Source organism: Notolepis coatsorum (genome assembly GCF_963971535.1).
Source record: "Notolepis coatsorum genome assembly, chromosome: 14".
Classification (NCBI taxonomy): Eukaryota; Metazoa; Chordata; class Actinopteri; order Aulopiformes; family Paralepididae; genus Notolepis; species Notolepis coatsorum.
In genome coordinates this window covers 29,682,983-29,698,541 of record NC_140178.1, presented here as the reverse complement: position 1 = coordinate 29,698,541, position 15,559 = coordinate 29,682,983, and the positions used below count along the sequence as shown (strand labels likewise).

The window sequence follows — 15,559 nt, the reverse complement described above, 5'->3', positions numbered from 1 at the left end:
ATGTTGTGTAAATAAATACAGATGAACAACGTTCCAAGACGCTTATTTTCCATCTACAAATTAAACTATTCAAGAATTATGTGAGAATCTGCCATTGATTGATATGAAGGGGAAAAAAAGGAATCCGGACTGGGTCTTTAATACATTATAATATACTCGACCAATGACAGGTGCCACACGCAGAGACGAGGAAACTCTTACCCTCCCTCTCCACCGGCTTTAACGACTAGACTGTTCAGGTTTACGTTCCCAAGGGATTCCACTGCACGTTTTCATGTACTACAGTCATACTGTAGCTTCATAGAGACACGGGATACAGTAATATCATCTGTAGACGGTGGGTGGGTTCAGGGCTCAGAGAGGTATAGCCGCCACACATCTGTTGAGTCCTCACCGATTGGCCCAGGGGCATGGCCTAGGTCAGTGGGGGGGGGGGGGGGGGAGGTTAATGCTGCCACTAAAGATGAGTCGCCATCCCTCCACTGACAGCCGGTGAGAGTGAAAGGAGAGTGAGGTAGGTTGTTTTCACACACACTGTGACGGCATGCGCTCTAATATATCCCAGCGCCGTTGGATCAATTACAGTGATTAAAGCTTTTTGCTCTTCAGGGAGATTTTGAGTCATTCCGTCGCCAACTGCTCCGTCCCAAACAACCATGACTATCAAGAAGATATGTCGTAAGTATTATGACTGAGAGATGTACCTATAGATACTATACTGTTTGCTGAGGTGGAAGCTGCGTGGAGGAGGAGTTTGATGGCACCATTGTGTGCGTGCGTGTGTGCGTGTGTGTGTGTGTGTGTGTGTGTATGTGTGTATGTGTGTGCGTGCGTGCGTGCGTGTGTGTGTGTGTGTGCGTGCGTGCGTGTGCGTGCGTGTGTGTGTGTGTGTGTGTGTGTGTGTACTGGGCTAACACACCTTCCATTCATCTGATTGCTTACACAGGAGAATTTATCTGTAATGTAGATCTGATAGTAATTGCTTTCAAAGTGGCTGTGGGAGACTTCCTGTGTAACCGTTGTGTATTTGGCCATGAGGGCATGTAAACAGAAAACAGCGGTGCTGTTCTGCGAGTGGAGATTACAGAGTCCTGCTTTCCCATTGAGCCTGGCTGGCTCTGAAGACTCCCCTGTGCGTATCCCCGAGTGCTTTCTATCTCTCATCACCAACATGTGGTACTAAAGCTCTCTCAAGGACTAGGCTTCCCTTCAAAAGGATTTCCTCCTGGTCCACCGCCTACCTGGCAAAGTAGTAGTACCTGTGTCATGTTACTACAAAATCCTGGATTTACTATGAGGCCTCCCCGCTTAAGCAGTCTGAACCCGTTGGCTTGCATCACTGCTGTTTTTTATTATCGATGCTAAGCTGTAACATGATGTAATGTAATAGGCATGACCGGTCATACTGTATACGTAGCCAGTCCCTGTTAATGACCATTAGATGATGGTGTTCCTATCAGCTGTTGGTACGATTATTTACAAGGCCATTCTGTTTTATTAGATGTGTCGCTGTATATAATCACAATTGACAGCAAGGTTAGGGGTTAACAGACAATGGAAGTCATTAAAACCCTGATTCAAACCATGTCTTGGCCCGATGAGCCGGCCAGGCTACCTCCTTCTCAGCCACTGGAGATTAGCTTCTTTCTTTCTTCAGCCTGCTCTGACGTTTTCTGGAGACAGGATATAATCCCTTGGTCGGACGAGAAAGATAGATTTGTAGTTCATGTCCTTGAGTTTATGCTCCAGCTGAAATCTTTACAGCCTTCTTTGCAAGACACATGCTGTTGTCTTCTTACATCAGGCCCTCCATCTGACCTGATCAAGCAAGAGCTTTAATATCCAACTCCAGTGACATGTGGACTAGTGCTCACATTCCTCCTATACTATACTATACTATACTATACTATACTATACTATACTATACTATACTATACTATACTATACTATACTATACTATACTATACTATACTATACTATACTATACTATAGGCTACTATACTAATAATGCTATTATACTGTGCTATGCTATATTATACTATACTACACTACATAATACTATACTATACTAATCTATACTACACTACACCATACTATAGACTATTATACTATAATATACTAATCTATACTATATTACACTACACCATACTATACTATAATATAGACTATTATACTACACCAGATGATACTATACTAATCTATACTATACTACACTACACCATACTATAGACTATTATACTACACTACATGATACTATAATATAGACTATTATACTACACCAGATGATACTATACTATACTAATCTATACTATACTACACTACACCATACTATACTATACTATAATATAGACTATTATACTACACTACATGATACTATACTATACTAATCTATACTATACTACACTACACCATACTATAGACTATTATACTACACTACATGATACTATACTATACTAATATATACTACACTACACCATACTATACTATAGACTATTATACTACACTACATGATACTATACTATACTAATATATACTACACTACACCATACTATACTATACTATAGACTATTATACTACACTAAATCAAATCAAATTCATTTGTAAGGCCCGACAACACACGTTAATGTCCCCATGGGCCGGACACGTCACAAGTCACATCACAATAAATCAAGAACAAAACAAAAAACACCATGAAATCCAAAATAAAATGTAAAATAAATAAATGCAACACTCCCAGACATACCCCACACGAAGGTAAGGAAAAACTCACAAAAAACCTAGCAATAGGAAAAAAGCACCACAGGTAATGTGGAGGGGAGAAACCTTAGAAGGGCCGTTCAAGGGGGGATCTCCCTTCTTAGATGTCGGTGATAGTAGTGTTGCTATAAAACAGGCAAAACAGTTGGTAAGTATGTACATATACGTGTAATAAAACACAAATATGTACATGCAATAGCAACTGGGGTACATTAAGAACATTTTGAAAGATTGAAAATAGAATAGAGAGGATCGTAGAGAGAAATACGTAGAGAGGATCGTATCCTCTTGTTGGCCATCACCACGGGACGTCCACCATTTTGGTCATCACTACGAGACATCCACTCACACGGAGACAGGGAGACGGGGACAGGCGTTAGACAGTTTGCGTATTTGTGATGGGGGGCGGACATAGCAATAGATACATGTAGTAAGCATATATGTGAATAGAATAGATACAGTAAGCATATATGTGAATAGAATCAGAGTATATAGAATATGAATATGTGAAATTAAGTAATAGAATAGAATAATAGAACTAAGAACAACTGCAAGCGTATGTATACAAGATGGGATACAAGATGATGGCTCAGGGCCATATGCCCCGGGGGGCAGGAGAAACCACTCAGAATAGGTCAAGGCAAAGCAGGTATGGTTCGACGCTGCAGGTCAGACAGAAGGCGGTCGACTATTATACTACACTACATGATACTATACCAGGGCTATTCAACTAAATTGTTCAGGGGGCCACATTGTCAGAAACCCAAGGGGCCAGGGGCCGGACTGCCACAGCGCCTCCCCGTGCTATGAATATATGTACACTTGACACAACACGCAACCACATTTTCACAACTTTTATTTAAAGGGGAACTATTTTACTATTTCTTTCACTATTTGGGCACTTTTACACAATTCCTGTGGGTTTATGGAACACCTCTGTAATATCTTTTTTTTTAATTCATTGTTTTGTATTTCTAATCAAGTACTCAAAAACATGTTTTGAGCCTGGGCTCCAACCACTGTGGGAACTGTGTGGAAACTCAGCTGATTATCATGCAGCAGTGTCTCTCTGACATCACAAATCAGCACATTTTCAGATGACTCAGTTCAGTGAGGGTGAATATTGTGAGAGGAGAATTGGAAGAATGCGCCAATATGAGAATTAGAGACATAGATCATATTAATATAAGTCCACATAGCTAGGAAACAATGCTAAACACTGAAAAGGGCCATTTATAAGATCCCCTTTAACTACATTGCAAAAGTAGTATACTTTTCAAAAAAAGTGCTTCATTTATGTGCAACAACTGCAACATCTCCTCTTCAACATTTCAATATAAAAATAAAATAAAAAACAAACAAGTGCATGATGTGCATATGAACATTCTAACATCAACACTTGAACAAAAAAACACATTTATAGTGCAGCTGAGCTTATGAAAAAGTGCTTCATGTCTGTGCAACAACAGCAAATCACAGCATCTTATTAGCACTTATTGTCGACTCTTAACTCTCAAACATCAGGGGGGTGGGGGGCAGACAGGCCTAGCCTACATACACACATCTAATGAGAGCAATTGCACTTCTTTGACTGGGCAATGGCAGAGAAAGAGGGTTCATAGGAAGTGAGGGATACCCGCAAACAGTGATGCAAATGCTCATTTGTCAAGGAGGCATGGTTGCTTGTTTTAATGGCATTCATGTGAGAGAAACTGGATTCACAGGTGTATGTTGAGCCAAACATTGTTAGCACAGATATTGCCAGCGTTTTTATTTTGGGGAATGTCTTGACATGAATACACTTTATCCAAAATGTTGTGGTGGATTCATTCTCAAGTGCCTGCTTCAGAGCAGATGATGCTTGCATGTAAATTATTTCAAGTTGCAGGAGACCTTCATCAATGTGAAGTGATGCAAGGAACTCTTGTCCTTTTGTGGAAATAGCTAGTTTTCCCTCAATTTATCAATGAAATCTGTCATTAATTGAGTGACTTTTGGCTCAATTGTGCGTGTTAACGTTGACATGAAAAAAAAGTAAAAAAAAAAAAAAGTATAAAAAATATTTAAAAAAACTATTTTTTTTTTATTTTTTTTTATTTTTTTTTATTATCATGTAATCTTTGGCGGGCCGGTCAGAATCATCCCGCGGGCCGGATCTGGCCCGCGGGCCGCCAGTTGAATAGCCCTGTACTATACTATAGTATATTATACTACACTACATGATACTACACTATACTAATCTATACTATACTACACTATACCATAATACTATAGACTATTATACTACACTACATGATACTATACTATACTAATCTATACTATACTACAATACACCATACTATACTATACTACACTGCACTATTCTATATTATAGACTATTATACTACACTATACTACATTGTACTGTACTATATTATAGACTATTATACTACACTATACTATACTACATCTTACTGTACTATATTATAGACTATTATACTACACTACATGATACTATACAAATCTATACTATACTACACTATACTATACTACACTATACTATATTATAGACTATTATATTACACTAGCTATACTATACTACATTGTACTGTACTATATTATAGACTATTACTCTACATTATACTATACCACACTACACCATACTATACTATACTATACTATAGACTGTTATACTACTCTATACTATTCTATACGACATTGCACTATACTATGATAGACTATTATACTACACTATACTATACTGCCCTGCAGAAGCTAAGCGCAGTAACTACGCAAATAGCGAAACTGAGGAAAATTGCTTTAAAGTTCTTTGACTATCCAGTGATTTTGTAGTTACTGCAATTCTTTTTTTTGGATCCACTTTTTCTCCCATTTTCTATTTTTCTCCCATCCCAATTTCGTATTGTCCAATTCAACCCTCCCCTGTCTTTGAACGCTGTTTCATGCCTCCCACAAGCCGGCTGCAATGTGGACTAAGTCATACATAGCACGAGTCCCCTCCGATACTCGAGGTAACAGCAGTCGCATCTTTCCACCTGCGCGGCTTGATCTTTCAGCGTCGGGGGTCTGGGCTTTGGAGGGGCCCCGCCCCCATCACTTCCTGATTCTACTGCGCAGGCGCACCAACCGACCTGTAGGAGTCGCTGTCCACAACGCCCGATCCCCACCCATCAGTTTCCCTCCCCCTAATACTGCCAATGTGTATTAGTGCGGACGACCAGCTAAACTGAAAGCAATGTGGAGCGCTGGGCTCGAACAGGGAGATGATCTGTTTGACCCCAGCCTCCAGTATTCGTGGTGAGCGCCTTGCCCACTGCACCACGTAGCCGCCCTGTTACTGCAATTCTTTATACCTTTTTTCTATAAAACAAGATTGAACTCTGAAACTTTGTCACAAGATAAAACAGATATTGAGAAGTTCAATTTCAGTTATAATCCAACTCAATTTTGAAAGAAAATGTAGTTACTGCAGTTAGCTTCTACGGGGCAGTATACTACACTACACCATACTATACTATAAACTATTATACTATACTATGCTCCAGTACACTGCACTATACTCTATTATACTACACTAACTATACTACACTACACTATACTATAGACTATTATACTACACTATACTACACTGCACTATACTATATTATACACTATTATACTACTACACTATACTATACTACATTGCACTATACTATAGTATAGATTATTATACTACACTACACTATACTACAATTGTATGCTATATTATTCATTAACTATTCATTACTATCAATTTCCCTATTAATATAATTCACTATTATCAATTATAATATGATCAAAAGTGTGAACATTATTTCCACACCTTCCCCCAGCTGTTATTAGACCGGTCTGATAACAGAAATACATACATGTTCCTCATCTCAGTAAACACAGTTCACGTCAAGAATGACGAAGATTGGAAAGAGGATTTGGAATTGTTGTAACTGTGGAGCTCCTCCCCCTGGTTCTCTCTCCTCTGCTCAGTTCACTGAGGAGGATTATATCTCTGCCTGGAGACCCCCTCCTCTCCTCCCTCCTCTCCTCCCACCTCCCCCTCTGAAATAAATGACATTTCCTAGCTGTCAATCCGTCTTTACTCCTGTCCGGCGACCGTGTCTCGCACTCTGAGGCCAGAGAGGCAGATGAACAGGACAGTGGAGGAGAGAGAGAGAGAGAGAGAGAGAGAGAGAGAGAGAGAGAGAGAGAGAGAGAGAGAGAGAGAGAGGGAGAGAGATGGAGAGAGATATGGAGAGAGGTGAGGTGAAAGAGTGAGGGCTCACACAGAAGAGAGAGAAGATAAGGAACGAGTGGAGAGACCAGTATGGGTTCGGTCCCTCCTTGTCAGCTGTATTTGTCCTCTGGTGCCTATGGTGAGTGGCTCTTTTGGTGACTATATCCTCATTGCCATAGAAATGTAATCTGCTCAGCTGATGGATTATAATCATGTCTGATTGCAATTGCCCCGCTGACTCAGACTGTTAGTAAATGTGACAGTCATGCCTCTGGCAGATACTTGGCACAGCTCCGTGGTTCTCCAGATGTGTTTATCTATCATCATCTATGTTTGGGGTTGCAGGTGGGGTTGAGTGGGGAGGGGGGTGGGGGGGGCGACCATGACACTGAAATCTCTCTGTTGAGTAGTAATGATGAATTTTGTTGTTGGTCGTGGAACCAGAGTGCCGGGGCGGCCAGGCACACATTCAAACTGAGAACTCAAGACACATAATTCTATGTGTCTGTCTTAATTGTATGTAATAGTTAATTATTTGAGTTGTACGCCCACCTGTTATTTCCCCCTCTTTTCACTCCCATCCCGTTGAATCTTCATGCCAGCATTTTAAACAGCAGACCGCTTTTATTGTCATCATTACTACCAGATTGAATAAACATCATGACCCGGGGTCGTAATTGATTCTCGCTCTCTCTCTTGCGTTATTCCCATTACGAATGCGACCAGCAAGCGACCATGTTTCTGCGAACAAGCTTTGCTGTGTATTGTCTCATCATTTCAATGGCATAACCTCAGACCTGTCAATCAGAGATCATCCAGTCAGCAGCTAAGCCTGGCTACTCCTCGACTCCTCCCTGCGCTCACTGTACCAGTACTTATTTCTGTATCCACTCTCTTGTCCTTATATATTCAGGTACTTTCCATCCCAAATGTATACAGGCATGTCAAACACATGTTTATATGTGCTGTCGGTGGAGTCATAAATGTGCACTACAAATTTAAATGGATTTGAATGAAAGCTATTTCAGTTACCACGTTCACATGAAAAGTCTGCAGTGGTCCATCTCAGTAAATCCATAATATCCCAGACACTGTTGTTATAGATATAATTAGAAGGTGTTTGGTGATGATATCACTATTGTTCTAGCTTCAGATTAAGGTGGCACTGGTTGGTGATATCACTACTATTCTATCCGGCTTCAGATGAAGGTGTTTGGTGATATCACTATACTGTTCTATCCAGCATTCTCGTTTTCTTTATTATCCTGACAGCATTCCCTTGTATCCCTAATGCTCTACTCACAAAGAGAGATGCAAAATAGCTTTTTTGCTAAATAGTTTTTGGCGGCAAATGGGAGATGTTACATTGAGTGAAAGGACAGTGTTGAACATCTTTTTGTCAAAACCACACTCAGATTTGCACGCCATCAGGAATGGACTGGCCATCGGGAGCACCGGTGGCCTGGCCTGCACAGATAAAAAAAAAAAAAAAAAAAAAAGTATATATATTTTTTATTATAATATATATATATTTTTTGCCAGGCCATTGTTTCTAGTTGTGGCGGCGGCGCGGCGCGATAGTTAGATAACCTAGGTGGGTGGGGAACAACCAGGATTTCACTGTCTGCGACAGAGTTGGAGAACTATCTGACTCTCTCTCCCTCACGCGGATCACACACACACAATGGAGCCGTGCTGCCGCTTGTGATTGGTGGAGGCGGGACCAGGCGATACAACTGATTGACAGCGGAGGCGGCGAATGGAATGGCAGATGATCACACTCCCACTTTTCTGAAAGGAGTTGTTAAATCTGACATTACAAAAAACAATATGTGGTGGTTATGATTGGGGCTGAAGTTGAATAAACAATTTATGAAAGAGAAAGTCAAAATAATTCCAAGATAATTCAAAGATTACACACCTTTGCCACATTGGCTACAAACATAATCACTGCAAAGTTATCAAAAAAACAAGAATCTGATCAGACACAAGGGTTAAGTTGTTGTTCCCTTTCTAATTTCCTCAAAAACATCTAGTCTAGTTAATGTGATCAATATTATTTGACAATTGATGCTTTTTGTTGGACATTTCAGTCAGTGAGCTCGTACTTTGAGCTCATTTGATAGTTAAAATGATTGAGACAACGCAGTCTTCTGTCTTCGTTGTGCATGCATGGGTGTGCTCACCACACGCGATACATGTGTCACTATTCTGGCAGTGGCTACTGTTATTATAGTATTGTAATGAAAGGTCTGTTATTTAATGTTTGTGTAAAGGGCTATTTTAACTGTTGATGGGTAGTGCATCAGTAAAGTGAATATGGTATTGTGCTCTTGCTCTGTTTGAATAGGTGGAGAGAGTGGTTAACTGTATTATAATAGTAAATAGAAAAATATGTTGTGCTCTTGCTTTTTTCTTTTTGAAGGTGGAGAGAGTAGCATTGCTAGTGCCACAACAGTTTAATTGGAGGTTCATAACAGCACATTGTACTAAGCAATTGTTGGCTCATTAGTTTGTGATTCACATGCACTAAAATTCACCAGAATGCAGGAAATTAAGTCTTTGTAACAAAAAATTTCCGGGTGGGGGTCCCCCAAACCCCCCGCTTAAAAGGTGGCCTGATTGGGGCTATATTTCGCGCTATATCTCCCGGTATGAATTATTTCCCCAGTCCGGCCCTGCACGCCATAGATCATAAATCAACGAGAGTCCTTACTGGCCACAGGAAAACCGCATTAAGAAGAATGAGTCACTTAAGCTATTTACTGTTATGAACACTCAGACAACCAAGTCCCTTGATACTTGAATACACAGCTGGTTCCGCAGCTTGTGGCTGGAGTGTTGTGTGATATATGGAAGCTGTACTACAGCATCATGTACCCATTCACCCAGACCTTTACCCTTATGTCTCTGTGTCACGGCAGGCAGGATGACACACCAGCCCACAGCCAACCAGTCCAACCAGAAGAAGGAGAATGTGAAAGAACAGCAGGCAGATGACGCCACGGAGGTTGAGTACAAAGATGCCGGACACTGCAGCCGTAACACCCACAACCTGCTGCTGGGACTCACTATCCTGGGTATGGGATCATGGACCGGGACCGCAGCTATTCAGGGGTTTATACACGTCGGCTTCATCAAGCCGTATCTAAGATCACGTAGCGAGATCAACTAAGGCGGCCCTCTCTTATTAGTGTTGAATAAGAGTTAATTTGCAAAACTATATCTCCATGTTTAGTCAGTTTCACAAATCGTTTTCTTTTTTCTTTATTGTGCATTCCAGGTCGTATCAATCGAACTGCAGTTGGGTTGTTTTGATTGAGCAAAAATGATTTAACATTTATATAAAATTAAAGTTAGCTTTTTATTGGCAAAAGCAGATAACTCCATGGAGAGTGCAAATTAACCATATTTTGTGCCACGTTTTCGCTAGGTTACCTGAATAAGTTTCAGCTTGGCTGACTTTGTGTCAGTTCTAAAGCACATGAACTGATGTCATGCTAATTATTTCTCTAAAGATGTCTTTGAGCCAAAGTTACACTGCAATTCACTTTCAGACAGCAGTTCTGGGTATCAGCCATATTGCATCATCTGAATACCTTCATGACCTCAATACTGTGCACTGATTCGCTGTGAACAGATTTATCTGGTTTTGTAAAAGACAGTTTCTGCTGAAAACATGAACTTCCAATGCATTTTCAACGGCTTTTGTGACAAAACTCACCCAGGGTTCCGAATGGGTTTAACAGCAACTTGTGAACTCAGTAAAATTATTTCAATGATGGTGTTTATAGGTTTTTGCTAATTAACTCTTCAATTGCACTAGACATATTGTCTGTCTGTGCAGCCATGGTAGCCATGAAGTCTGTTTTTATATTGCTGTCTTCTTTGACATTATGAGCCCCACAAAGTTTTAAAGGGTGCTATCTTTGTCTATCATCAACCATAATAATGTACTGGACCAAAGCTGGATTTAAAGCCTGACGATGCCTGTTTACATTACAGTAGACATTTCTCAAGAGCAGTTCTCTTCCAAGCCAAATGTAAAACGGCATATTTTCACTAATATATTGGCCCATAAATGCTGCAATAAACTCCTCATAACACAGAAGATTAGAAAAAAAATCTATTTTGTTAAACAGCCTCTCCTCTCTTCTCTCCCCCTTCCTTTTTTCTCTTCTCGTCTCCACTCGTCTCCTCTGTTCTCCTCTCCTCTCTTCTACTTTCCTCTCCTCGCCTCTCCTCTCCGCTCCTCTCCTCTCCTCTCCTCTCCTCTCCTCTCCTCTCCTCTTCTCTTCTCTTCTCTTCTCTTCTCTTCTCTTCTCTTCTCTTCTCTTCTCTTCTCTTCTCTTCTCTTCTCTTCTCTTCTCTTCTCTTCTCTTCTCTTCTCTTCTCTTCTCTTCTCTTCTCTCCTCTCCCCCTCCCTTCCTCTCCTCATCTTCTCTCCCCTCCCCTCCCCTCCTCTGCACTCCTCTCCTCTCCTCTCCTCTCCTCTCCTCTCCTCTCCTCTCCTCTCCTCTCCTCTCCTCTCCTCTCCTCTCCTCTCCTCTCCTCTCCTCTCCTCTCCTCTCCTCTCCTCTCCTCTCCTCTCCTCTCCTCTCCTCTCCTCTCCTCTCCCCTCCTCTTCCAGGTGTGGTCATGGGGGCTGTGTTTGGGATGGTGCTACGGTCTATGGAGGTGACAGACTCCAACATGCTGACGATGGTCTCCTTCCCTGGAGACATCCTGATGAGGATGCTGAAGATGCTCATTCTGCCCCTCATCATCTCCAGCCTCATCACAGGTACAACTGTACATAGACTCACTTACATACACACGTGCACGCACACACAGAATATATGATGTAGATAGATGATAGAATGCATAATACGGTACATAATATGCTGTTGAGCGACAACCTTGTAACTCCAAAAAAGTGAACTTGTCAGGAAAGCAACCATATTTCTAGATAGACACCCAGCCAAGTGGCAGTGATATATGGATCATATATTAAGACACACACTGTTCCACTGTGTTGTCCAGGGCTGGCTGGTCTAGATGCTCGCTCCAGTGGCAGAATGGGCAGCAGGGCCATGGTGTACTACATGTCCACCACCATTATCGCTGCTGTCCTGGGGGTCATTCTGGTCCTGGGGATCCACCCTGGGAACCCCAAGCTCAAGAACAGAACCGGGGGCAGCATTGCTAAGACTCACGATGTCAGCAGTCTGGACGCCTTCCTTGACCTGATCAGAAACCTGTTCCCTGAGAACCTGGTGCAGGCCTGCTTCCAACAGGTGAGCCTCAATGTCTACAGTACATAAGATAAGATATGTTATGTTTAGTGCTCTCAGGCGATGAGTTAATTTTCATAACGCGATAATTTGCTGTGTAATTAATTAATCTAATTAACGCGATAAACTGACAGCCCTAGTTATGTTACATTACGGAAATTCAAAGGAAAAAGCAGTTGTTCCTAGTGCAGAGCAAACTCGAAGAACCCTAAGAACCAACCAGTCATTTGAACGTGTAGAATAGATTCCAAGATTCCATTCCAACAGTGTTGTGATGTAATGGGGAAATCTACCAATAAGGGCTCTAAAAATCAACAAATACCAATGATAGTTACGCCTTCCAACCAGAGAAGGCCACCCGACCTTTTCATAAAGGACACGGTGGTGGGTATCATACCTATCACCAGTAATACATCTGAGGGCAGAATGATAGACAGAGTCCAGATGTTTAACAGTTGAAGCCGCAGCATGCCTATAAATCACATCACCATAGTCCAAAATTGATAAGAAAACAGCTTCAACAATCCTCTTTCTATTAATCCTAGTAAATCTGGATCTATTTTTGTACAGGAAGCCGATTTTCTGTCGCAGCTTGGAAGCAAGAATATTCACATGGAACTTACATGAACATTTCTCATCGAGCCACAAGCCAAGTTATTTATACTCAGCAACTATTGATGTTAGAACCGCTTACAGGAGATATAATGTACTTCATCATAATCAACATTTCCGGCTCTGGAGAACAGCATACATTGGTAACACTTTATAATAACACTCAGTTATAAGACCATTATAAGGTATTTGTAGATAATGAACTAATCATGAACAAGTCATTTATATACATTTGTAAATGATTATTAAATCATTTATAACTATATTTGTATAACATTTACAAATTAGTTCTACATTATTTATAACTCATTATCAACATTGTTTGTACTTGATTTGTTCATCATTAAATAATGTTGTTTAATGTGTAGTAACACATTTGTAGATGCTTTGAAAAATGGATATGAAAAAACGACTATACTGTACCTCCATTTATTTGTTCATGTTCAACAAATGATTTGTTAAGACATTCATAAAACATCTATAAATCATTTGCAGATGCTATTGTGTGCCCTAATCTAAAGTGAAGCCTATTCATCATTAACAAATGTCTAATAGTTTGTTTATTTGTGGACTTTTATGAATACACACGAAGCAATTACCAGACTTGTCTTTTCATGTTTTCTTTTTCTTTTTTTTCTGCGTTTTTTTTCTTCTTTTTTTTGTATCGCTTTATTGCTACTGGGCAGTCCAGTAGAGAGAGACAGAGGAGGAATGGGAGACAGAGTGGGGGGAAGACATTCGGCAAATAACGACGGGTTCGGGAGTCGAACCCGGGTCGGCCGTGTCGCGGCTGAGCGCACTATGTGGTTCGCCACTGGGGCGCCCGTCTTTTCATGTTTAACAAATGATTTGTTAAGACATTCATAAAACATCTATAAATCATTTGCAGATGCTATTGTGTGCCCTAATCTGAAGTGAAGCCTATTCATCATTAACAAATGTCTAATATGTTAATTATTTGTTTACTTTTTCATCACCTGTTACAAATGTTGTAGACAGCTTTCGGATACACCCTTCTTTGTGACATCAAACAGTGACAGAATTAGGACTATAGATAAATGCAATTTTATTAACATATAAAATACATGTGCATAACATAGTGTAACGTGGGGGCACTAGGACCCAGGAGTACCCTGGCCAGGTATTGACAGAGTATGTAGAGGAAGTATCACGCGAGTGGGACTTGACTTCACGTGTGTTGCCGTCTGTTGAATGGAAGCACGATACATTAGCAGAGCCAAGTTATTCGTGCTGCCCCACGCTTTTAAGGTATGAGCAGGCTAAACACCTTTTTTGTTGGTAAATCTATTCCATCATTTCCGACCTACAACATGTTGTGTGTAGACGTACTTGGTGTGGTGGGCGCTAACGTTACATTTGAATTATGTGTTTGTTCCTAATGTGTGCTCAGTATATTGTGGTATGTGATGACAAGGGTAATAATTATTTGTATTTTCAGGCTGTATAGGGCACACAATAGCATCTGCAAATGATTTATAGATGTTTTATGAATGTCTTAACAAATCATTTGTTGAACATGAACAAATAAATGGAGGTACGGTATAGTAGTTTTTTCATATACATTTTTCAAAGCATCTACAAATGTGTTACTACACATTAAAGAACATTATTTAATGATGAACGGAGATGTCGGACAGACAGGCCGAGATCCGCTCAGAGACGTAGATATCTGAGGGAGGGAAGGAGAGGAAGAGTTGAGTATCATCGGCATAACAATGATACGAGAAGCCATGAGACGTGATAATGTTACCCAGTGATTTAGTGTAGAGGGAGAAGAGAAGGGGTCCTAGGACCGAGCCCTGGGCGACACCCAGGGGGGGACCCAGGGCTACAAATACCTTATAATGGTCTTATAACTGAGTGTTATTATAAAGCGTTACCCATACATTTATACATTTCCTAGCATCGAGGACTAGATTGATAAAAATCTTCCTGGAGAACATTAAAAGAAAGCTGCACGTTCTCAGTGGCCAACTGAACAGTGTCAGCGATACAGAACACAATAGTATTGTCCGCATACATATGGGCATGCCAGTGATTCAAAGAAGAAACAATATCATGAATATAAATAGTAAAAAGGACAGGATCCAACACTGAACCTTGAGTTGCGGCACACCTTTACTTTAGACAGGAATTCAGATTCAGTTCAGTTCAGTTATTTTTTTATTTCGGGTTTTGGACACATAACAATGGTCATTCCATAAATCTGCAAAGTTTTACCAGCTGCTATTGCAGCATTGTCCAATTGTCCGAAAAGGGCTAGGGAGAAGCACTATAGGCTTGTCGGGCCCTACCCCTGAAGACTTACGTTTCGTTTTCTTATTTTTTTTTTTACATTTACATACATACATACATAGTACATACATAGAGTACACATTAAAGTACAGATTACAGTACACATTACAGTATAGTATACCTGCAGTATATAATAGTATATAGTACATAATAGTGTATACAACACATATATAATGTGATATGAGATATATAGTACATGATATATACAGATTGAGCAGGACCCCGATTCCACACACTAACACCTAGATTCAGAACATAGATAATCCTGAAACCTATCACATGCACCAATATCCAAGCTAATACTGATAACCATTTTTTTTTGCAGGTGATGATTAACTGTATCAAATGCTTT

At 40.5% G+C, this 15,559-nt stretch overlaps 1 protein-coding gene across 1 annotated transcript in view; it reads left to right on the top strand.

Moving 5' to 3' along the window:
• Positions 1-9,929: 9,929 nt before the first annotated feature.
• Positions 9,930-15,559, top strand: part of slc1a9 (solute carrier family 1 member 9) — a gene marked incomplete at its 3' end in the record, with an annotated part of 63,559 nt that continues 57,929 nt past the window's right edge. Inside the window, exons 1-3 of the mRNA XM_084328171.1 lie at positions 9,930-10,086; positions 11,637-11,789; positions 12,029-12,282. Coding sequence (XP_084184297.1) covers positions 9,936-10,086; positions 11,637-11,789; positions 12,029-12,282 — 558 coding nt within the window. The 5' untranslated portion in view covers positions 9,930-9,935. The remainder of the gene's footprint in view (positions 10,087-11,636; positions 11,790-12,028; positions 12,283-15,559) is intronic.